Consider the following 22,229-nt stretch of genomic DNA (forward strand, 5'->3'; position numbering starts at 1 on the left):
TGTGTTAAAAGAAAATAACTTATTTTCATTGAATTTATCTAAATTGAACTTATCTATCGATAAAATCTTATATGAACTTATAGATTTATCTTAACTTATTGGACCGGATTAAAGACAAATACTTCTTCTTATCAAGACAAGTTCTTAAAAAGCTCATAAGAAACACTATACAACCACCAACGACATGAGTTCTTATTTGGGTTTAACTTCAACATGTTTATAGAAAGAGCAATCATGCCTTAGATTTATGTAACACGTCTTTTGGATGTTGTACATCCCATCAAGATTTTAACCCTTATATATGCGCGCTAAATTCTCCTACTTCTTTTTTACGAACAAATTAGACAAGATTTTGAGAAAAGACGAGCTTAACTTTGAATATCTCTTCTACACAAAAAAGTAAGTCATAATATATAATTGGACATGTGTCAGTCGTGTAGGTCAACGTGTCGTGCCCCGCGTGTCTCATGCACTGATGGCCCGTGATTAGAACGAGCCAAGAGAAAGTCGTACCGTGCCAGCTTATGTCTCTCTTCTATAAACGAGGCCTCTATGCAAGACCCCCGTCCCACATGTTGTGCCGCCCGGATCATGCCGTATAGCAAGCTCAATAACTAATTTTAAGATCTTTTGTTAATTACTAAAAAAATTAGCGTGTTAATGTAGTGACTTGCCTGTTACGCTCATGCCAAATTTCTGAAATCATGTCCAAACACGACCCATACTCTAGCGGTGCCGAACCAATTTCGTATCGGGCCAGGACAACCCTTGTGCTCGCCAGCCCATGGGCCCATGGCAATTGGTAGAAGGTACACCCGGTTGCACGTAGTTCTACGTGTAACCAGTTCATTTTATACTTTTAACCCCGCAAAAGCATATTTTTATAGTTTAAAAGCACATATTTACAAATTAAAAGCACTTTTTACGGTTTTAAAGCACATTGTTACAGATGAAAAACAAAGTTTTGCAAGTAAAAGGAGGAAAAATATATAAGTATGTCCTTTTAAATCGTTAATGTGCTTTTTAAGTATGTAAATGTGCTTTTAATCTGTAAAAATATGTGCTTTTAACCCGGTTGCAGTAAAACTACATACAACCGGGTGTACCTTATAATTTGTGGGCCCATGGCCTATTACGAAGTACAATCCATGAACGACCCAAGTATCCGACGGATCCGAAAAATCTTTCTGACCCGACCCAACACAAGAAACGCATTTCCTTCCCTGGTTACTCCAATAAGCCCTGAGCTTAAACCCTTCTTCATCCTCACTTTCTTTCTGCAACACCTTCTTTCTCTCTCCTCAACAAAAAATGGGGAAGAACAAAAAACCCAAGGATGGAAACCAAAGCGAACACAGCCCTGCTACTGTTTTCATTTCCAATTTGCCCTTCTCTTTCACAAACTCCCAGCTCGAGGAATCCTTCAGCGATGTGGGTCCCATACGCCGCTGCTTCATGGTCACCAAGAAAGGTTTTTCTCAAATCATTTTTCTTCGTTTTTCAGGATTTCCCCCAATATTTTATGTAAATTATTGATGTTGGTTTGTCCTAATTATTGTTAATTTGCACTTAATTTGGTTAATCAATGCAAAACTAATTTGTATGAGCATTTTGGGGAAATTGTGATTTTTGATGGGTTTATGCAATTTTGTTGGAAATGTAAGTAATTATTGACTTCTGCAATATGGGTGCAATTTCACAGGTTCAACGGAACATCGAGGCTTTGGTTATGTTCAATTGTAAGTTTGATTGATAAGTAGGTTATTCAAATTAGTTTGATATTGAATGTGCAGCTTATGATAATTTAGTGCCCTCAAAAAAAAAAGCTTATGATGGGTTTAAGCTTATGATAATTTAGTGAAAGAAGAAATAAAACCTAAAGTTTAGCATTTAATTAAACATCAAGTAGAATTTATCTCCTATGAGAATATGGCATAATTCATTTGCTTTTTTTGCTCACTTATGTGATTATATTTGATTCACAGTGCTACTGCTGAGGATGCAGACCGTTCTATCGAAATGAAAAATGGTTCATCTCTTGGTGGCCGGAGAATTGTGGTAAAACAAGCTTCGCATCGTGCTCCCTTGGAGCAACGTAGACCTAAAACAAACTTAGGTTGGTTGACTCGCTCATGTTGTCATTTTTTTAGTAAATTGGCATTTTCACATAAGATTATAGGAGGATCAAAGACGTTTCTTAGTTTTAGTTTTGTTTAGTGCAAACTGATTACGTAGTTTCTAGTTCAAGTTATGCTAAATTTTCTTGGTTATGTACTTGAGCAGCTGAATCAAATGATGCTGATAAGACAACAGATGAGAGGGATAGTTCTCCAAGTGTTGCTGAGAAGCATGAAAAGCCTCCTAGTAAAAGTGAAATTGGTAAATGCATATACTGACAATACTCCTTTATGTCTGCTTCAATTCTATTTGTGAAGGTCACCTGTTTGTCATGGTAACATACTTGAATTTGTAATGACAACAGACGAGAAGGATAGTGCTCCTCATGCTGCTACGAAGCATGAAAAACCTCCAAATAAAAGGGAAATCGGTAGGATATTTCATTACATATATATAGTTTCAATCCTCTTTGTGTAAGATTAACAGTTTGTCATAGTGACATACTTGAATTTATAATGACAACAGATGTGAAGGATATTGCTCCTCATGTGGCTAAAAAGACTGAAAAATCGTCAAGTAAACGTGAAACAGGTTAGGATATCTCAATGCATGTAATGACAATGCTATTTTAACCTTCCTTCAATCCTATTTGTGTAAGATCCTGATGGTCATTGTTACATACTTGAATTTGTATTGACAACAGATAAGAAGGATATTGCTCCTCATGTTTCTAAAAAGAATGAAAAGCCGTCAAGTAAACGTGAAACAGGTTAGGATATCTCAATGCGTACAATGACAATGCTATTTTAACTCTCCTAATCCTGTTTGTGTAAAAATCCTGATTGTCATTGTTACATACTTGAATTTGTATTGACAACAGATAACAAGGATAGTGCTCCTCATGCTGCTGAAAAGCCTGTTAAGCCTCCAAGTAAACCTGAAATAGGTAAAATATTTGATACATCATATTGAGAATGCTCCTAAAAATGTCCACTTCAATCCTTTTTGTGTAAGATCACCTGTTTGTTAAAGTGTTATACTTGGATTCATTGCAGGTAAATCGCTTCAGCCACCAAAGAAAGCAAAGGGAGTCTCTGTTGGTCCAGCTGACATAGGAAAATCTTCAGATAAACAAAGGTAAATTGCAAGTCCCCCCTACCCCACTAATTATTGAACTTCGGTTTTGGAACCTATACATTATATGCTGAATAAACAAGTTTCTGTAATTCAAAAGTTGGACAGTTTGTACAGTATATGGGTGTTTATGAAAATTTTAGACTTTCCACAGGGCAGATGATAGTCTGTACTGGTTATATTATATTCAATGTGACTGTTACCGATATGATTCTGATTTTCTTCATGACATACTTATTTGAAATGTATGAAGGGTGGCAAGAACTGTCATTTTTGGAGGCCTTTCGACTTCTAATATGGCAGAGGAGGTTCTACGTCGTGCCAGGAAGATAAATGGAGTGTGTTCAGTCACATACCCACTTCCAAAAGAGGAGCTACAACACCATGGTAACTGAAAATTTTCATTCATCCCCCTCCCCCTCTTTCGTTATGGATCTCAAGTAAATCTAGATTATGACTTGTGAGTCCATACTCCATAGTCAAGAAGTATAAGTGGTTGCATAGTTTTGCCCAAAATGATATGCTACAAATTGCTTGACACGGGGTTTCTTGCATTGTTCTAGTTTTTTAGAGCATGGTTGGGCATCATAGATGATACATACTGTAGGGCCCACCCCATTAATGGCTTCTTTTATTTTCCATTTGTACAAGACAATAAGCTGATCTCTTGATGCTCTTTTTTTTTTTTAATTTTTATTTATTGGGGGGTTCTTTGTTCCCTGTTGTCTGATCTGGGGCTAAAAATGTGAGGAAAAGTTAAACTGTGGAAATCTAAAGTAAAATAAATTTACATAAATCTACGAAAACCTATGGAAATTAGAGCATAACGTGGGATAAGGAAGAGAAAAGGAAGGCAATTTTTTTGCAAAATGATTTGATTTGCCTAGTTTTCCATAGTTTTCCCATCACTTTTAGGTAGAAATATAGAAAATAATATAGGAAAAAGTAAATAAGTGAGTTCCACATATTTCCTCATATTTTCTTTTCCACACTTTTTCATTTTAATACCCAAACAAGCTAAAATTAGGGAATCCTCCTAGCTTTCTAGTTTTACTCACATTTCCTCATTAAACCACTTTTACCGAACACTCTAAATGTCATACACTGTAGAAGGGGAAAAAACAAACTAGTTCAGATTATAGGACCTACTTGTATGTTTTTTTTTTTTTGAGGTTTTTCCAGAGGGACAAATTAAATTGGTTCCCGAACACAATGTTAAGAGTGTTTATAAAGAGAAGGTTATTTCTGTACTTCTGTAAGTTGAACTGTACGTTGTGATTGTAACACTTATGACTCCCGTGAAATGATATTTGAAATGACTTTTGTGCCCTTCAATTTTTGGATGCTAACACTGCGGCAATTTTATAGGGCTTGCTCAAGATGGATGCAAGATGGATGCTGCAGCAGTACTTTATGCAAGTATTAGATCTGCACGTGCTTCTGTTGCAGCCTTACACCAAAAAGAAGTAGAAGGAGGCTTAGTGTGGGCTCGCCAACTTGGAGGGGAGGTAAGCCATGTTACTAGACATGCTAGCCACTTATGAATAATGCCTTTTGCATTATTCCAACGTGATATACGCTTTCCCCAAATTTGTGTCGCATGTTCAGGTAGAGACGTAGAGTGATTTGTTGCTGGAAAAATGTAATGTGGCCTTCGGCTGAGTACCTGAAAGCTGTAGATTGTGAAATTTCTAATGGATTTGTGAAGTAACATTATCTTATATTTTTTTGGCATGTTAAGTTCCAACGTTCGTGGAGTCAGTGTTCACTTATTTAGTTATTATCTTATTTTGTACAGAGTTGTGTCCTCATTAGTTTGAATTGATGTGGGTGTTTTTTCATATGTTATCAATACCAAATGATGACTATCGTACAAGTATACGACAGATGATTGATGATCATTTAGTGTAGAACTGCCAACAGAACCAAGGTATATGTGGGCAGATCACAGACTTGGTGACTTTCAGGAGTGCGAGATCCGGACTAGGAATATTTACTTACTCTCTATATTGTAGATTTTTCCTGTGTGATTAACATGATATTACAATGTTTACATTGTTTATTTAGTTCCCTTGTGTTTTTAATTGTTTTGACAAGAACTGAATAAGCATTATAGTTCTAATTGTTTTGCATGTCTGCTCCAGGGATCCAAAGCTCAGAAGTGGAAAGTCATAGTCCGTAACCTTCCTTTCAAGGTTAATGATCTTGTGTTGTAAATTTTTTATTCATCGTTTTAAAGTTTCAAATTCCTTTATAAAGTGCATTAAAACCCGATTATTGTATTGAAACAGGCAACAGTCAAGGAGATAAATGAAAAATTCTCAGCTGTAGGATTTGTTTGGGATGTATTTATTCCTCGGAATCCAGAAACAAAGTATTGCTTCATTGAACAATATTACTGCATTACCAGAAAATTCTATGCTCTTCTTTTGTCTGCATGAATGACTGGATTTCCTTTTTCAGGTTGGCCAAGGGGTTTGCATTTGTAAAGTTCACCAGTAAGCAGGATGCTGAAAATGTATGTTGACTATGTTCTAAATATCTAGTTACAAAACTGCGCTTGGTATTTATGAGGGGTCTGCTACTCTTGTGTATAAAATGCTTAATTTTCTGTATTTCTTCTTCTAGGCTATCAAGAAGTTCAATGGACAAAATTTTAATAAGAGAACTATTGCTGTTGACTGGGCTGTACCAAAGAAACTTTATACAACCGGTGTAACTTCTGTGGTAGATGATGGTAATCTCTCTTCCTCTCTCTAAATTATCTGAGTGGAAAGGGTTTTGGAAGAGAGGATCATAAAGAGCTCAAGTTATGAGAAATGTGAATGTTAGATTATTAATGGAAATTTTAGTAGCATTAAGAGATTCTGGTAGCTGCCAAAAAAATTAGCATGTTGGGTGTTTTCCTTGCCTTCCTTTCCCTCTATTTTACCCTCTTTTTGGATGTTGGGGATTGGAGGTAGGGAGTGGGGAGTGAGGAGAGAAGGCTGTAATCCACCAGAAAATGAATAATAGGAATGCTAAATTTATACAGATGACATTTGTAAGAAATTTGGAATTATAAACTTAGGAAGTTTACCACATTTTCTTAGCTACTGCTGTATGTGGTCATTGTTTGACTACCAGAGTGAGGTTTCCTGGTTGGGCTTCATTGCTTAACTGGTGGTAGTTAGTATTTCTCACTACTACGAGTTTGTATTTCTTACCAAGTTTTCTTACACCCAAAGGTTCTTTTTGCTCATAACCGTTGTTCCAGGTTTACCTGGGTACATAAAAAAGGTTTTGCGTGCTTAATGGCTTCTAGGGTAATGGGCAACTAACTAACTGCTGTTGCATAGTTATATAGGATCAACATTTTCTCAGACATGAACTTTTATGTTTTATAGGAGAATCTGCTGATGAAGAAGTCGACAGTGACACTGACTATGCGTTTGAGAATGATGATTTGGATCATGCGACAAGGGATGAAGGCTCTGATGGAGCTCACTCTGACTCAGATAAGGAAAAGGAAGCTGCAATTACTTTTGAAGAGGAAGCAGAATTAGCACGGAAGATCCTTCAAAATGTTATTACTTCATCCGTGAAAGAAGATCCTTCTTCAAACAATGGTTCGAATGACGAAGTTCCTGCTAAGGAAGTCAGCTTGGAAAAGACTGTTGAACCTGAACAAACATTACAGACTAAGGATGGAAAAGCTAGAGACACGCACACTAAATCCAAATCTATTAATGACGAGGACGGTCTTCCAAAAACAGTTTTTATAAACAATCTTCCTTTTGATCTTGATCCTGAAGAATTGAAACAACGATTCTCCACTTTCGGCAAAATCAAATCATTCTTTCCCGTTGTTCATCCAGTTACTAAGTATGGACATATAGCAGTTATCTTCACGCCCCCCCCCCCCCCCCCCCCCCCCCCCCCCCATGAGGTAATGTGTAAGATGCATATAACATTCTTTCTTACATTAACAGGCGACCAAGAGGAACCGGATTCCTGAAGTTCACAACGAGTGAAGCAGCTGATGCAGCAGTATCAGCAGCAAGTGATGCACCTGGTTTAGGAATCTTTCTTAAAGGAAGGCAGTTGAAGGTATTGAAGGCGCTGGACAAGAAATCAGCTGATGACATGGCATTGGAGAAGTCCAAAAAGGAGATTGAAGATCACCGCAACCTTTACTTGGCAAAGGTCTGCCTTTCTTGCCTCCAGTAGTCCAGTTTTTCTTGGCTAGTGTATTAGGAGTCATATTAAAGAGTTTCATCTCTGTGATTTTGTTTTTAGCAAAAAGTATAGACTCCAGAAGCTTATTGAACAGAATTATTTTGTGGTTTGTGCAGGAGGGTCTGATTGTTGAGGGAACTCCGGCTGCAGAAGGGATTTCGAGTGAAGATTTGGAGAAACGTGGAGTGTAAGTTTTAATCAAAACGACAAAATGTGCTATTGGGCCTCCTGTTGGTATTTTGTTCTTTAATAGGACAAGAAAACACAATACCTTGACTTCCAGCAAAGAGTCATTGAACTTCAGTTAGTAAAAGCTTAAGAGCATCAATACTAGCTATCTTTATGCCCCTCTTAACTTTTATCTCTCCTTAAGAGTTAGCTCTTAGCTAAAATGTGGTAACTCTTAGCCCCCTCTTATTTAGAGGTTGATTGGGACATCATATAAATATGAGGTAGCTCTTAGAAATAAGAGGGGGGTTGAGGTGGAGGTTTGTGTTTGCTTTGTGATCTTTATTTTCTTTTTAAAAAAGGAAAAATATGTAAAGAAGGAAGTTAAGAGGTAGTAAATAAGAGATAGTGTATTTATTGGGTTTTTTTGATGGGCAACTCTTATTGAGAGATAGTGGTGATGTGGATGAGAGAAGAGACTAAGAGGGGGCAATTAAGATTTAGCTTACAATTGATGCTCTAAACTACTTTATATTCGTCTTTTATTTCAACCTCGCAAAACTTTGGTGTATCATGGTTGACCTATGGATTTTTAGTGTGCCTGGAAGTTGATGGTTTCAATTGCACAGAGAGAGGTCTATTTTTAAGTATTCTTTGTTAAAGACAATGGTGATCATGATTCATGAGTTGGTAATATATGGCAGATTGTTGACTGTTGCTATATGAGCACCAGCATCTGTTTGCTTGTCCACTATTGTCCTTCAATTGTATATTGATGGTGGTTGATACTGTGCAGGTTGCATAAGAAAAAAATGACTAAACTTCAATCTCCAAATTTCCATGTTTCCAATACAAGACTAGTAATATACAATTTACCAAAGGCAATGACCCCAAAACAACTGAAAAAGCTCTGTATTGACGCTGTGATTTCAAAAGCTTCCAAGCAAACGCCTGTGATACGACAGGTTTGTGGTGTTTCTTATTGTTATTGGTATGTTTTTATTTGTCCTTGTTGCTTTAGATTCATGTTTGCTGGCACTCTGAATTTGCTATACAGATAAAGTTTCTTAGTGATGTTAAGAACGGGAAGGTGAGAAGCCATTCTCGTGGAGTTGCTTTTGTAGAATTTGCAGAGCATCAACATGCTATTGTGACATTAAGAGTGCTTAACAACAATCCTGGTAATTTCTTTTCATGAGATGTCAATATTCTGCAATTGCTTTTGCTTTGTTAACGGTCAAAGATCAATAGGTCTTGCACGCACAAGGTGTACCGTGTACAATAAGTTATTGTAAACCAAGATAACTTTTACTTGTTTTTTTTGTAACTTTTACCTAGTTTTTTTGTAACTTTTAATACATTTTTTTAACTTTATATTACGAAAAAAGTTAATGGATAAACATTTTAAAGGGTTAAATATTAACTTTATATTAGTGATTTTGAAAGAATAATTTTTATTAAAATGAAAAAAGTTATCATTAGTAGATAACTTTTACCTATATCGGCATAAGTGTAAGCATTTTAAGTTGACTTTTATTTCGGTTTACAATATTTATTGTACACCACTTGTAAATAAGAATTTGTGGTCAAAGATATTACTTCATTTCGTAATTTGACAATTTTCATTTACAGAGCCATTCGGCCCTCAGCACCGCCCTATTGTGGAGTTCGCTGTTGACAATGTTCAGACACTGCGAAAGAGAGGCTTAAAGATTAATGACCAACTGCAGAAATCTGGTGATGATAAAAATGAAAACACCTTAACTTCACCACCCACCAAATCAAACAAAGAGAATTTCAGAAAACGAAAATCAGAGGATGGTATGAATTCGAGAGAAGATCAAGAAACTGGCAGAAAAAAATTTAACAGAAACAGGTCAACTGATGAAGCTGCTACAGAAGAGAATCAAAGAAATAAGAAGCCACAGCGAGTCCGAACAAGAGAAGGTAAAAACAACAACCAAGAAAAGGATCAAAACCATGGTAAATCATTTCAGCACAACAATGGAACTGTAAAGGCTCTTCCTCAACCAAAACCCTACAATGAAAATGACAAGCAGTCAAAAAAGAGGAAGGCATATAATAACCCTACTGAAGAGGGTCCTGAAAGGAAGGCTACAAAGAAGAGAAATAGAAACAAAGAGTCTATTGGTCAAGATGGTGTTGATAAACTGGATGTGTTGATTGAACAATATAGATCCAAGTTTTCACAGAAGAGTTCTGATAAATCAGATGGTGAAAAACAAGGTTCAAGGCAGCAGATTAAAAGATGGTTTCAGACATAGTATGTTGTACTGTTACTTTTACCTTTGGAAGTAGTCATGTTTGAATGTTGTACATCACTGAAATTTTGTACCGAGAATCTTTAGGGAGAAATGGAGAGTTTATGTTTTACGTTTATACAAATTTTAGAAGTTTTTTTGCTATTTGTGCTCTGTATTCTTTCAATATCAACATTAACAGGAAGTTTTGTTACAGAGTACTATTATGGCTTCAAGCCTACTACCGGGACTAGGGGTGTTAATGAGCCGAGCCTTCTCGAGGTGGAAACTCGTGAGCACAGGCTCGACTCGAGCTAGAATCTCGTCGAGCCCGGGAAATTGAGTTCGAGCTTGAGCTTGAAACATCAAAATTGAACTCGGTTCGGCTCGATTGGCTCGTTGAGGCTTAATAGGCTTGCTCGAGGTTGAATTATCAAATGTTTAATTAAGTTACAATTTTTTCATGTTTTATATGTTAAATAAATGTCTATTAAATTAATTTATGTAAAAAGTTATTTTGTAAAAGATACATATATTAAGGATGGAATAGACTGAGTACTAGACCTAATCAACTATAGCTCTGCCCTCTGTCCCGACCCAACATGGCCCGAAAAAGTGCGGGTTTGGGTACCCTAAAATGTGCTTTATAACCAAAACCCGAGCCCGGCCCAAAAAACCTGCTTCGGCCGCAAAGTCTGTACCAAATTTATGGATATAGGCATGATTTTTGTGTTAAAGTCCGACCCGACCCGAATTTTGATCACCTCTAGGACTGATGGAAGGAGAGAGTATCTTAGTGGTTTTGTTCCTAGTACAATATGTGGAGTTGTGGACCACTAATAAGAGAAAATTTAACAAAAGGTCTTGTACATAATGGGTGAAAAACTAAATTAAATAGACAATTTACATTCATGTAACAAGTGCACATAAAACTAATTCTCCGTAGTAAATAGACGCAAAATATTCTTCGATATCTTTACTAAGGTCGGGAAAATTGGTAGGGATTTAGGCTATGTTCTTTTGTGCTGAACTGAACTGAAATTGATTAATTGAACTAAAGTGAATTGAATTTAACTGAATTGAAATAAATAATACGGAGTAAATATTTCGTAATAAATAATAAATAATAAATGGTTTTGTTCCTAGTACAATATGTGGACCAATTGGTGTCCATGTCGACAAAGAGAAAAATGAGAAGTTCCCGGGGTTTTATCCACTCCATTTCTCTCCTCTCTTTGTTCCTTTCTTGCTAAAACCCTCCTTACTTTCCCCTAATCTTCTTCCTAATTCCTCAAATCAATTGCAAAAATCCCCATTAAGGTTTATAACTTTTTACGCATTTACGGAAGAATGTGAGATATTCTCTCTCCACTCTCCAAATTCTGCACTCAATTCATAGGAAAAGCTTAACTTCATCTCAAATTGAACGCAGAATTGAAAAGAGAAAAGCAGAAATATTTTGTTGGGAATCTTTGCCTGACAATGTGGGGTTGTGGTTATGAGCACTTCCGTAGTGTTAGTTGACAATTTAATGGTCTTCAATCCTAGTTTATGCACTTCAATTCATAGGAAAAACAGCAACCTTTTGCCCAATTTCAGTATTAGGGAAGATTTTGGGAGTAGGAATCAGCGGATTTTAGGGTTAGTAGTTCCGAATGCGAAGAAAAGGGGACTTAATCCGAGGAAGAAGAGTTGGTGGCAGAGGTTTTTCTTTGAAGAAGATGGGAATTGGCTTGGTTTAAGGGAGGAAGATTTGGAGGAGTCTGAAGAGGAGAGGGAAATTGAAGTTGAGGGTTTTGATAAGGAAGAAGGGGTTTCGGAGAAGGAGAAGTTCGAGGCGTGGAAGAATCGAGCTGAGGCGATTATTGAGTTGAGAGAGGCACAAGAGGGGATTAGGAATGAGAAGAATAGGAATTGGGAGGATTGGCTTGTTTTTGAGGAGGGAAATGGGGCAGTTAGTAGAGAATGGGATTATGCTGATGTTGATGATGTGAGTGAATTGAAGAAAGATGATGTTGATGGTGACCCTGATGAGATAATTCCTGAGAGGGGTTTGGTTAAGACTCTTGAGAATTTCATTCTTGGGAAGGAAGATGATGATTTGTTGTATGAAGACCGTGTTTTTCAATTTGCTTCGAGGAATTCGGTAGTCTTTTTAGCTGTTTTTGGTGTTTAGTAGCTTTTTTGATTTGCTATACTTGTTTGATTTTGTTTTATGTTGTTTGGTTAATAATCTAACTTATGAATGGCTCTTTTCTGCCTTGTGCTGTATGAAATTCTCAATACTTGCCTAACATTTTCAATTTGCTTCGAGGAATTCGGTAGTCTTTTTAGCTGTTTTTGGTGTTTACTAGCTTCTTTTGATTTGCTATACTTGTGTGATATTTTATGTTGTTAGGATAATAATCTAACTTATCAATGGCTTTTTTTGCCTGCTGCCTAACATTTGCTAGGAAAGTGTATGACTTCTGCCTTATAATCTGTTGTGTTGTCTCTGGTCTTGCAGGCTAAACTTTTGGTGTTTACTGGCTTCATTTGATTTGCTATACTTGAATGATTTTTTTTGATGTTGTTAGGATAATAATCTAAGTTATGAATGGCTCTTTTCTGCCTTCTGCTGTATGAAATTCTCAATACTTGCCTAACATTTACTAGAAAAGCACATGACCTTTACCTTATAATCTGTTGTGTTGTTTCTGGTCTTGCAGGCTAAATTTTTGGCTGTTTTGATAGTTATACCATGGGCATTGGATTTTCTTGTCCATGATTATGTTCTCATGCCTTTTTTAGACAGGTAAATTGGTGTACTACTATGTTTTTTGGCTTTAAGCTCGACATATTGTGTCTACATCTCAAACTGGTCCTTTTGTGTGTGTGCCTGTGTGGCTTATCGTAAAATAATATCTGCACCACTGCATTACCTAGTCAAACTTGAAATAGTACAGTGTGACTTATAAATGGATGAAGTTGTGTATTAAGGATGTTTGAGCTCTTAAAACGGAAGATATATTTAACCATGAACATCTAAGTAGTAAAATTTGTAGCTTATGAATGTTTCAGGCTTCCCCCACAAAGACCACATTTAACTTCGTAAAAGAGCTTGCATTTACGTACCTTTTCGATTTCCTTCGTAAATTTGTTGGAATGCCTTTAGTTGGATACTGAACTTTAACCACAAAACAATACAGTTAGATGATAAGTATCCTCCAATGATAATCAGAAAGCAAATAAGTGTGTAAGCTCCCTAGCTCTAGATGCCATGACCTAGAAAGAGGCAAGAAGCACCTTTTGATCTCATATTTCAGGTGTTCACCATACTTTACTGCGTTTGCTAATTATCCATGATTCTTTAACCTTCATTAAAACCTTTCCAAAACTATTGCCACCCAAATGTCTTAACCTTCAAAACACCCTTTTCCTTGTTTTGAGGAAAGGTTATTCAATGTCATTGAGGCCTTTGAATGTGATACTTATTATATCTATCTAAATTTTGATTACAATAGTACAAGAGGTGTAATATGTAAAATGTTATTACATTCCTGATCATCACTATTATGGCAGAATTTTAATTTTACTTTGGTGTGTTTTGCTATGGACAGATATGTCAAGACTGTACCACTTGCTGCAGAGTTGCTTGATGTGCGTAGAGATCAAAAGCTCGAAATGGTCAAGGAATTAAATACTGAGAAAGCAAGGCTTCGGTTTGAAGCTGAAATTGGTAAAGCACCTCCACTTTCTGAGGAGGAGGCGTGGTGGGAATTGCGGCATAAAGCGTAAGATTTACTGACCAGCACAGTTTTGTTTTACTCCATTTCAGGCAACTTCGTTTCTGTGAAAGTTTGTGGCCATGAGTTTATAATTCAAAGCATGATCTTCTAGTGACTTAATTAAGTTTCAAGCTTTCCCTCACAGCCTAACCAATCTGTTACTCACTTGCTAAGATTAGCTTTAAAATGGATGCATTCCCTAAATTAACTTTAAAAAGCTCAAATAATGTTCTTTTCAAGTTGAAAGGGGAATACTTTTTCATCTACTATGTGAGTTTATGGTGTTATGGCACTTCAACTTTGTGTATAGTTTCCTAACTTGGAGGTTTGGGGTTTCTTCAGTTACTTTGCTAAATTATAAGAGTATACTTGTCATCAGAGATTAGACTTACAAGCTGCGCTTAGGAGTTAGGACCAAAAAGTGAGCTGCAATTGTGTTAGCAACTTAGCATTCCTTTCTGCTAACCCTTAAATACTCAAAAGCGGCTGTTATCTTAGTTATATTAACATTTGTTTGGATTGGTTATCCTGACAGGCTAGAGCTGCGAGATGAATTGAGATTAACTAATCGGAATGCATTTGCCAACATATGGTCTGATACGGTCTTTGGGACATCAGTGTTCCTTTTATTGTACTTCAACCCGAGCAAAGTAAGTTGTCTAGGATCTTCTGCTACATTTAAATTTGTATGTGAATCCAGTCCAGTCATGCTCATGATTATCTCATACAAAACACTTGGAATTTAACATATATATTTGGGAGGCCTTTTGTATCACCTTAAAAAGTAATTTCTAAACTTCACTTGCAAAAGATGGTCCAGGTTCTGAATAATGTCAGGTTCTTTACCAGCACATTGAATGTGATAGTTAATTTATGATGCCGCCTTACTTGTCCAGTTAACTGTAACCTAGTATAAACTTCTCCAGTTGTCAGGTAAAAATATTAACTCCGAAAATTTAATATGCTATTACACTCCAACTGCATCTTGTGCATTAGATTTTACTGGACAAGAACAGAATGATTCAACAAATTCATATGCTTGTTTTATGTGAACTGCAGTCAATCCTTTTTAAACCAAGGGTCAAGTAGGACATCTAAATCCTCCTCCCCTCTCCTTTACCCTGCTTATGTGGGAGCCCCATTTGAGGCAGTGAGTGGGGTCATAATAATGATGCTGGTACTACTAACTGCATCTAGGCTTTAGCACAACCTTTTTCGTCAATCATTTTTCATTGTGATGTTTTGGATTATGTGGTCAAAGTAGAGGATCAAGCATAGTGCTACTGTGCTGTTCTGTCATTGACTTACTAGTTATTGCTTAAACAGTTAAACCAATAATATTTTTCTGAGGGGAGTAATTGTTTTCGATTGACATAGAGAATTGCTGAGACTTTGCTGAAATGTAGGTTTTTATATCTATTGAAGAAATCTTAAGGCCTGTTCGATATCATTGTCAATTTTCAGTTTTGTAACTTTGAAGTCATATGATTTAGGTTGAATCATTAATTAAAAATTAGTCATTCCTAAAATAATCATGCTGATTATGAAAACTGACAACAAAAAACCGGAAACTACAGTTTGTGGTTTCCATATTTTAGTTTTAGTTTTAGTTGTTAGTTTTGTTGTCTTTCTTGTATTTCCATTGGTCATGTGACATGCACAACCTATGTTACTCTGACTCGGGTACTAGTGTAAGCCACGAGTACGTGTCCAACTGTCCGACGCAGTCAAATTGTGAAAACTTTCCATGATTTCAGCCAAAAATGAAGTGTTTGGTTGTCCATACCCATGTCTAAGTGTCAAGGGTAGTCTGATTAACATAGTGCACTACACGTTTTCAGAGAGAGATTGCTCAACTTACAAGATACTTAACATTGGTGTTATTGGTGATTTGCACAGAATACAAATTATTCTATGTGAATGTGATTCTGGCAGTTGAACGTGTGATCTTAATCATTTTTCTTGAATATGTAGGTGGCTTTACTGAAATTCACAGGATACAAAATTATCAACAACATTACAGACACTGGAAAAGCATTTCTCATTATTCTTATCACTGATATATTTCTTGGGTAATCTTTTGTGCAGACACCAACTTCTAAGTATCTAACGTTTGTAACTAGTAAATTCTTTTGGAGATTATTATTAATAATTAACTGATATAAGTGTCATTTATTTATCATGCAGGTATCATTCTGAGTCTGGATGGCAAACCGTATGTGAAGTCTTTGTCGAGCATTATGGCCTGGATATTGATCAATCTGCCATTACGATATTTATATGCCTGGTACCAGTTATCATGGATGCTTGTGTGAAGCTTTGGGTAAGTTCAACTCCTGTTAATTACCATACATACAATTCCTGAATTCCTTACAGTGAAACTGTATTTCTGTGTAAATCATAGACCAAATTGATGGATCTCAGTAAATTTATAGGATTGCTGTTAGACAATGTTACCTAGTTCTCTAATCACCCCACGAACCACGAACCAAAAAAGCAAATTATAACATGAAGATGGTACACTTTTGGTCTAATTTAGCAAATTAGGTAGCGAATGGCGAACCCGTACCCAATCTCATACTAGCGAATCAGGTAACAGTGTTGTTAGATCAACCAGAAAATTTTCTTCCTTTCTAGTCAGGTTCATGGTCCATCAGTTTATCGTCTTGTAAAGTTGTGAATAAAAAACAATTGTTCCAGACTGAACTCATCTGGATGCCTCAATTGTCTTTAAAAATCTAAAATTTACCAGGACTTGGGTCAAACATAATGTCCCTATTTCCCTGATAATGACCTGACAACTCTTTGCTGCTGATTTTTAACAACTGTAATAATGGCATGCATCATTTTACTTGATCTCGAGCTCTTAACTGAAGTTTTTCTGCTTTTAAAGCAGCTACGAGTATACAAGGTGAAACCTTTTTTTATTTTAACCCAATTTTCTTGATGATAGAACCTCATTTTGTTTTATTCTTTGGGGAAAGCTAGTTGCCCATATGATGCTATCCCCCTTTTGAGATGTGAAGCAGGGTGTTTATTTCTTTATTCATTTGGCTGGGAATCTAATATGTCAATGGTGAATTTGCAGTTGTTCAAGTTCCTACCAAGATTATCCCCGAAAGTGTATAATATCTTCCACGAAATGAAACGTCACTGAAGAGATTTTCCCTCAATAACATACAGAATAATGTGCTAGGAGCATTTTCCCCATCACAAATTCTTTAGCCTTCAACAGAGGCATTTGTCAGAGGCGATCAAATTGGGAGCTGAATTTTGAGTGTGAGTTATGTATAGTTTGATTCTTCTTGTGAATGGGCTTTCTTCAAAGTGTTGAAGTCATAAATTTTCACTATACTCCATATTATTGTAAAGTTCAGAATTCACTTCTGATTTTTGTTATGAAACATCAAATTCAAATTTTGGACGGAGCACGAACATGATGTTATCAGTGAAATCAGTCTGGAATTTTGTTTTCACTGGTTGTATACTTGCATCTTATTGCACATTTTGCACAAGGGAGATCTATGGTCAATTCAACAATCTTGGTCAATGTTGTTGAATGTGACAGTAATGTTGATAATTAACCAAAGTAAAGAATGTTGATAATACAAAAACCAATTTACACAATCCAATATGATCTGATTAAACTTGCAGGTACTGCACAAGAAAAATCAGTTTTGCTAATACAATCCTACAGACAAAGGGTTTTTATTGCACATTTACCATTCTAAAATTTACAGAAAGTTCAACCATGCCTAAAAGGCTTGCTAAGACATTTCCTTTGTGGTGAAAAGAAGATCAATGCATCAATGGCAGTCCATTAGAATCACCTGCCCCTGTTTGCTGAGGCAGGAAGTGGCTGAACAGCAGCCAAAGGGTTCACTTGGTATGAAAATGCAAGCTTCCAAAAGTCCACCAATGTCTGTTTCAGCATTAACACTCGTCTTTGAACAACCCTGAAAGGAAAAAGGATATGATTACAAAAAAATCACTTGCATCTACTTCCATGAACAAGCAATTTTTGGTGTAGTTGCTATTTTATTTTATTTATATTGAAGGAAATAGTCACCTATCCTGGTGCCAAAGCTTTGTTCTGTTCACCTTATTTCCACTTACTTTAGGAAAAATAAGTTCAGTTAAGTTTAGATAAGTTCAGATAAAATAAGTTCAGGAAAAATAAGGGTTGACCAAGCATAATTTATAACTAAAATAAGTTTTGATAAGTTCTAATAAGTTCAGAAAAAAATAAGTGAAAATCAGGTGAATAGAACGCACCCTTAAGTAAGATGAAAGCCTCTCATGCGGCCAGAAAAAAACATATCAGAAGTTAGTAGATTTACCTCTTTATGGTTTCTCGTTTCTTCCGAATGTAATAGCAGATCACAAAGATCAAACAACCCAAGAAGATCTTCCCTTTAGATGCAATAACAGAACTGCAAGACTTTTTAGTCATGCTCTGCAACGATATCCAAAATGATTTTTTTGTATTAACAATTTCACTGTGACATTGGTTGCTCATGACTGTCACGGTCTTGTCCGATTGCTTAACTTCTTTTGAAGATAAAGCATGGGATTCAGGTTCCTCGACCGTTGATACAGAAACAGCACCGGGTGTTGAGCTAGATGATTTGAGAGGATACAGAGAGAGGAGTCTTCTCAAGAGATCCTACAGAAAGAAATGAATTCTGAAATAAGGAAAAAGAATAGTACTTCTCAGGTTCAGTGTTTCAGTTTCAGATAATATATAATGCTTCTAAATTATGATTGGAATTTTAAACATGCAAGTAATATTCATATAACAGAAGAAAAGGCGCCAAAATGGCTTCCTTTTCGAGTAAATCACGGGAAAAAAAATGCAAACTACTCCCTCCGTCCCATTTTTATAGTCATGTTTGACTAAAAACACGGGTTTTAAGAAAAGTGGAATATAGTGTATGGAAAATTGAAATATAGTACATTGATGATTTGTATGAGAAAATAGAATACAGTACATGGAAAGTGGGAAAATTAATGGCCAAAAATAGAAACATGACGATACAAATGGGACGGAGGGAGTACATATTAAAGCCTTACGGCTAAAGATACTAGTTAAAGAAGGCTTCCACAAATGTATGAACGGATATAGAAGTTATTAATCCCTTTTATAGTGCTTAAGGCCTAAAACTACAACCTAACCCTCAGAATTTATCTTTATCTATAGGTGATAGTTAGATGATATGATATGGCAGAAAACCTAATCATTTCTCAGGCAATAAGCTTTGTAATATCATATTCATAAAATGATTGCTAGACGAGCCAATAATATAGAAGATATTAGTACTGTATTTAACTACCTACCTGACGTGCTTGCTCTGGTAACTGAGCTTTCTCAACCCATGAGACAGCACGGTCAATATCATTTAGGGTTTCTCCCAGAAGTGTCAATGCATAAAATTCAACAACTTTGAGATATTGGTCTACTTCCAATGTGAAATGCCTAGCAGATACAACATCAGTTTTCCGCACATCCGAATTGGCAAAAACATAATGATTCTCGTTGTTAAACTGCCATTTTGCAAGAAAATCCTCCAGGAAATCACGAACTTTCGAGGGGTGCCCACCTGAAACCTGCATACATGCGCTAGAAGAAAACATGAAAGGTGGAAATTAGAATCTTGGTAGTTTCTCTCGTCGTCTTTAAAAGAAAACATAAACATCATCGATCATGAAAAAAAGATAAACTTTTTGCAGACACAAGTTCCCCAACTGTCTATGTTCTGCCAGTAGACTTTAGCCCACCCTATGTCAAGAACTCTATTACACATGTTAAAAATTATAATTTACTTCTAGCATTAACTCTAGTACACAGGTAGAATTATAAGATCTTAAACCCTTGTAAAAAAGCGCAATTTTTATGGCCGTTATGATTTACTATTACGTATGTAGAAAATAGGGTTTCAATAATTAAATGAAGAACTACAAGTTGGCAAGTACAGTATGCTAAATCAAAGAACACAAGCTTCTCCCATTCTCCCAATATCTTGAAGTTTCACCATGACAGGAGTGGAATGAATCTAGGTAAAGTATTTCTAAGAAAAAGAGTAGATAAATGTTGACAGAATCTCATAAGAAACCAGTGGTCAGTTGTCAATCATAGCAGCAAGTAACATGTACGGAATATAACTCAACTAAGAGTCTGAGCTCACACAGTTGCTTGTTGCTTTGATGCTTCCACTAGTAATTTTTGCTTAGTAAATAGATTGATACTTTACTATATCAAGAAGACAGTAAGAACTAAGAGCAAACAGAAGAGAAACAAGGGCTTTTGCATAAAAGGATAAGTGAGCTTTACGCAATTTTGGAAGAGGGGGGAAAACTGAGGAGTTTTGAGAGTCCTGGATTGAGTTTTCAGACACACATACAGACAATATAATACTCATTTTACACACAGTATATGAAAGAGTTATGAAGGTATTCCAAAAAGATCATAGAACACAAGAAACAGGACATTAGAAGATACCCGGTAAGAACAACTTGAACAGGGATTTCAGCTACTGATCCAAAATAACCCTCAAGCTCATTCAATAAATCTGATGACCTGCATGAGCAGAGTTAAAGTAACATCATATATTAGAGCTAGAAAATATGCTTACACGAGTAACGGTATTAGATATGTTCATCAATATCTACAATACTCAACATTTTCTATACTCCAGACCATTCATGCAGACCTGTATAATGCATGTACCTTCCAGTTTCTCTCCAAGACTGAACCAGCACCATCGCAGATGATTCCATCATCTCATGCAATAAGATCTCATCCTCAATGTACAAGTGTCGATTGTCATATAAACGGGTCAAAATTGAAGAGGCCAATGCTGCTGCCTCCTCAAACATACCACTAACAAGATAGCTGCAGAGTGAAACAAACTCACGTTATGATTTAGTTTCGATGCAAAACCATAAAAGTTATACTCGTAAGACAAACAAGAAACAGAATAAGACCCTGGTGGAAGAGGGCAAAGAGACGAGTAATGTTCATACAACAAATGTTCTTATATGAACATGAACAGAAGGTAATAACCAAATCCATCAACTTCCAATATCTTAGTATTGCTTCAAACAATTAGGTCAAGCTAAACCCACAAGTGCAAACTCAGTGAGGCAGTGGCAACTACTTTTGAGGCGAATTGTCAAGTTTTAACTAGTTTTCGAGGATTATAACCATTTTAATCAATGATCAACAGAAAACTGCCAATTTCCACTTTCCTAATCCTTTTCTTCAGGAACAATGAAACACGAAGCAAGAACTTAAGAAATTGTGTTCAATTTGTGTCACTATACACCCAATTTGTCACCCAAACACCAATTCAACACAAAATTGGACTTGTTGAAGCATGAGAAGTCTTTTCTTGTAATTGTATCACTAAACTAATACCACAATAGCTCAATTGCGAAGAATCCATCAAAACCAATCTAACAAAGAGCTTATAAATTAATCAGGAGAATAACAAATTTCCCATCTTCCAATTTCCAGATAATTGTTCATATTGCATTTCTTGCTTGAAATCTAATGCAGTAGCTTGAATTTAAGCTAACCACCTAATTAGTGCGTCTAAGCATGCAATTAAATAAAATCCAAAAACAATAAACCAAAAAAATAAGGAAACTGATGATGGGTAATTGAGTGGAAAGCAATACCTTTCAGCAAGATCAATGTCTTCCCAAGTCACGAAATCCATTGCAGAAGCTGCCATTTTAGTGTGTGCCACCTCTTCCATTGAAATTAATAAACAGAAGGTAGAACAAATTTGGGTAATTTAATAAACCCAGAAATGATGATTCAATTTTGCAGTTCAGAGGATAAATAGCAGCTTCAGGAGTGCCGATTATCAACAACCCAGAAAGTATATGTTTGTCCGCCGATGTTAACACCACTGGCAACTCTAGGGAATTGACTCAATTTTTTTTAATTAAATATTTTTAATGCAAAATTATCTTCCAAAATGTACAAATAAAAAGGGAAGAAATATACTCAAATTAATTCTTGGTTTAATAAACTATTTATTTTGTTTTTGTATAGAGAGAGGCAGAAAGGTATAAGTTATGTAGACGAGATTCGATCTCAAGTCTTGAGTATCATCCTTTAAAACTTTACCAATTAAGCTAATTGACATAAAAAATCTTGGTCAAGTAAAGTAGTAAGATGATTAGATAGCCAAATACTCAGTGTTTGTTTGTATTTGCCTTTAATTTTGGTATATTAGAAGAGACGTTTGAAAATATTAAGTTTGCAAAATGTTTTGTTTAAAATGATGCTATGTAATAAATAGATCATCATGTATTTGTTTAAAAACAACGAAAAAGTACTCTTTAATAGGTTAATACTCCGTAACACAAGTAAAGAAAAGTACTCCGTAATCAAAATTCAAATAGTAATAAATTAATAATTACGTAGTAAAATTTACCAACCGTCCTTTATGAAACACGAGTAACACAATCACCTAATAAAATTAGATAAAAGGAGTAGGTAATAGACTAAAGAGGCTAATAGCCGATCAAACTTCTTTTTTTTGAACGTAAC

At 35.9% G+C, this 22,229-nt stretch overlaps 3 protein-coding genes across 3 annotated transcripts; 2 read left to right on the plus strand and 1 right to left on the minus strand.

Moving 5' to 3' along the window:
* The first annotated feature begins 1,244 nt into the window (after positions 1-1,244).
* Positions 1,245-10,064, plus strand: LOC110782353 (uncharacterized). Its single transcript, XM_021986487.2, has 21 exons — positions 1,245-1,471; positions 1,703-1,739; positions 1,986-2,116; positions 2,284-2,379; positions 2,483-2,548; positions 2,644-2,709; positions 2,822-2,887; positions 2,999-3,064; positions 3,174-3,255; positions 3,506-3,639; positions 4,621-4,760; positions 5,397-5,447; positions 5,544-5,626; positions 5,716-5,770; positions 5,881-5,989; positions 6,639-7,116; positions 7,224-7,437; positions 7,587-7,657; positions 8,435-8,603; positions 8,696-8,819; positions 9,271-10,064. Exons 1-21 carry the CDS (start codon positions 1,312-1,314, stop codon positions 9,921-9,923), a joined length of 3,051 nt encoding a protein of 1,016 aa, XP_021842179.2. The 5' UTR covers positions 1,245-1,311; the 3' UTR covers positions 9,924-10,064.
* A 1,019-nt stretch (positions 10,065-11,083) lies between these two features.
* On the plus strand, positions 11,084-17,142 carry LOC110782355 (chloroplast envelope membrane protein). Its single transcript, XM_021986489.2, has 7 exons — positions 11,084-12,045; positions 12,608-12,693; positions 13,499-13,672; positions 14,202-14,316; positions 15,641-15,738; positions 15,854-15,989; positions 16,755-17,142. The coding sequence occupies exons 1-7, from the start codon at positions 11,398-11,400 to the stop codon at positions 16,821-16,823; spliced, it is 1,326 nt and encodes a 441-aa protein (XP_021842181.2). The 5' UTR covers positions 11,084-11,397; the 3' UTR covers positions 16,824-17,142.
* A 142-nt stretch (positions 17,143-17,284) lies between these two features.
* LOC110782256 (protein APEM9) lies at positions 17,285-21,630 on the minus strand. The gene is made up of 6 exons (XM_021986373.2): positions 21,347-21,630; positions 20,394-20,558; positions 20,166-20,243; positions 19,004-19,286; positions 18,007-18,332; positions 17,285-17,622 (listed from the first exon to the last, which is right to left on the minus strand). Exons 1-6 carry the CDS (start codon positions 21,424-21,426, stop codon positions 17,493-17,495), a joined length of 1,062 nt encoding a protein of 353 aa, XP_021842065.2. The 5' UTR covers positions 21,427-21,630; the 3' UTR covers positions 17,285-17,492.
* Between the last annotated feature and the right edge of the window lie 599 nt (positions 21,631-22,229).

The sequence above is a fragment of the Spinacia oleracea genome, chromosome 3 (assembly GCF_020520425.1).
Source record: "Spinacia oleracea cultivar Varoflay chromosome 3, BTI_SOV_V1, whole genome shotgun sequence".
In the NCBI taxonomy this organism is placed as follows: domain Eukaryota; kingdom Viridiplantae; phylum Streptophyta; class Magnoliopsida; order Caryophyllales; family Amaranthaceae; genus Spinacia; species Spinacia oleracea.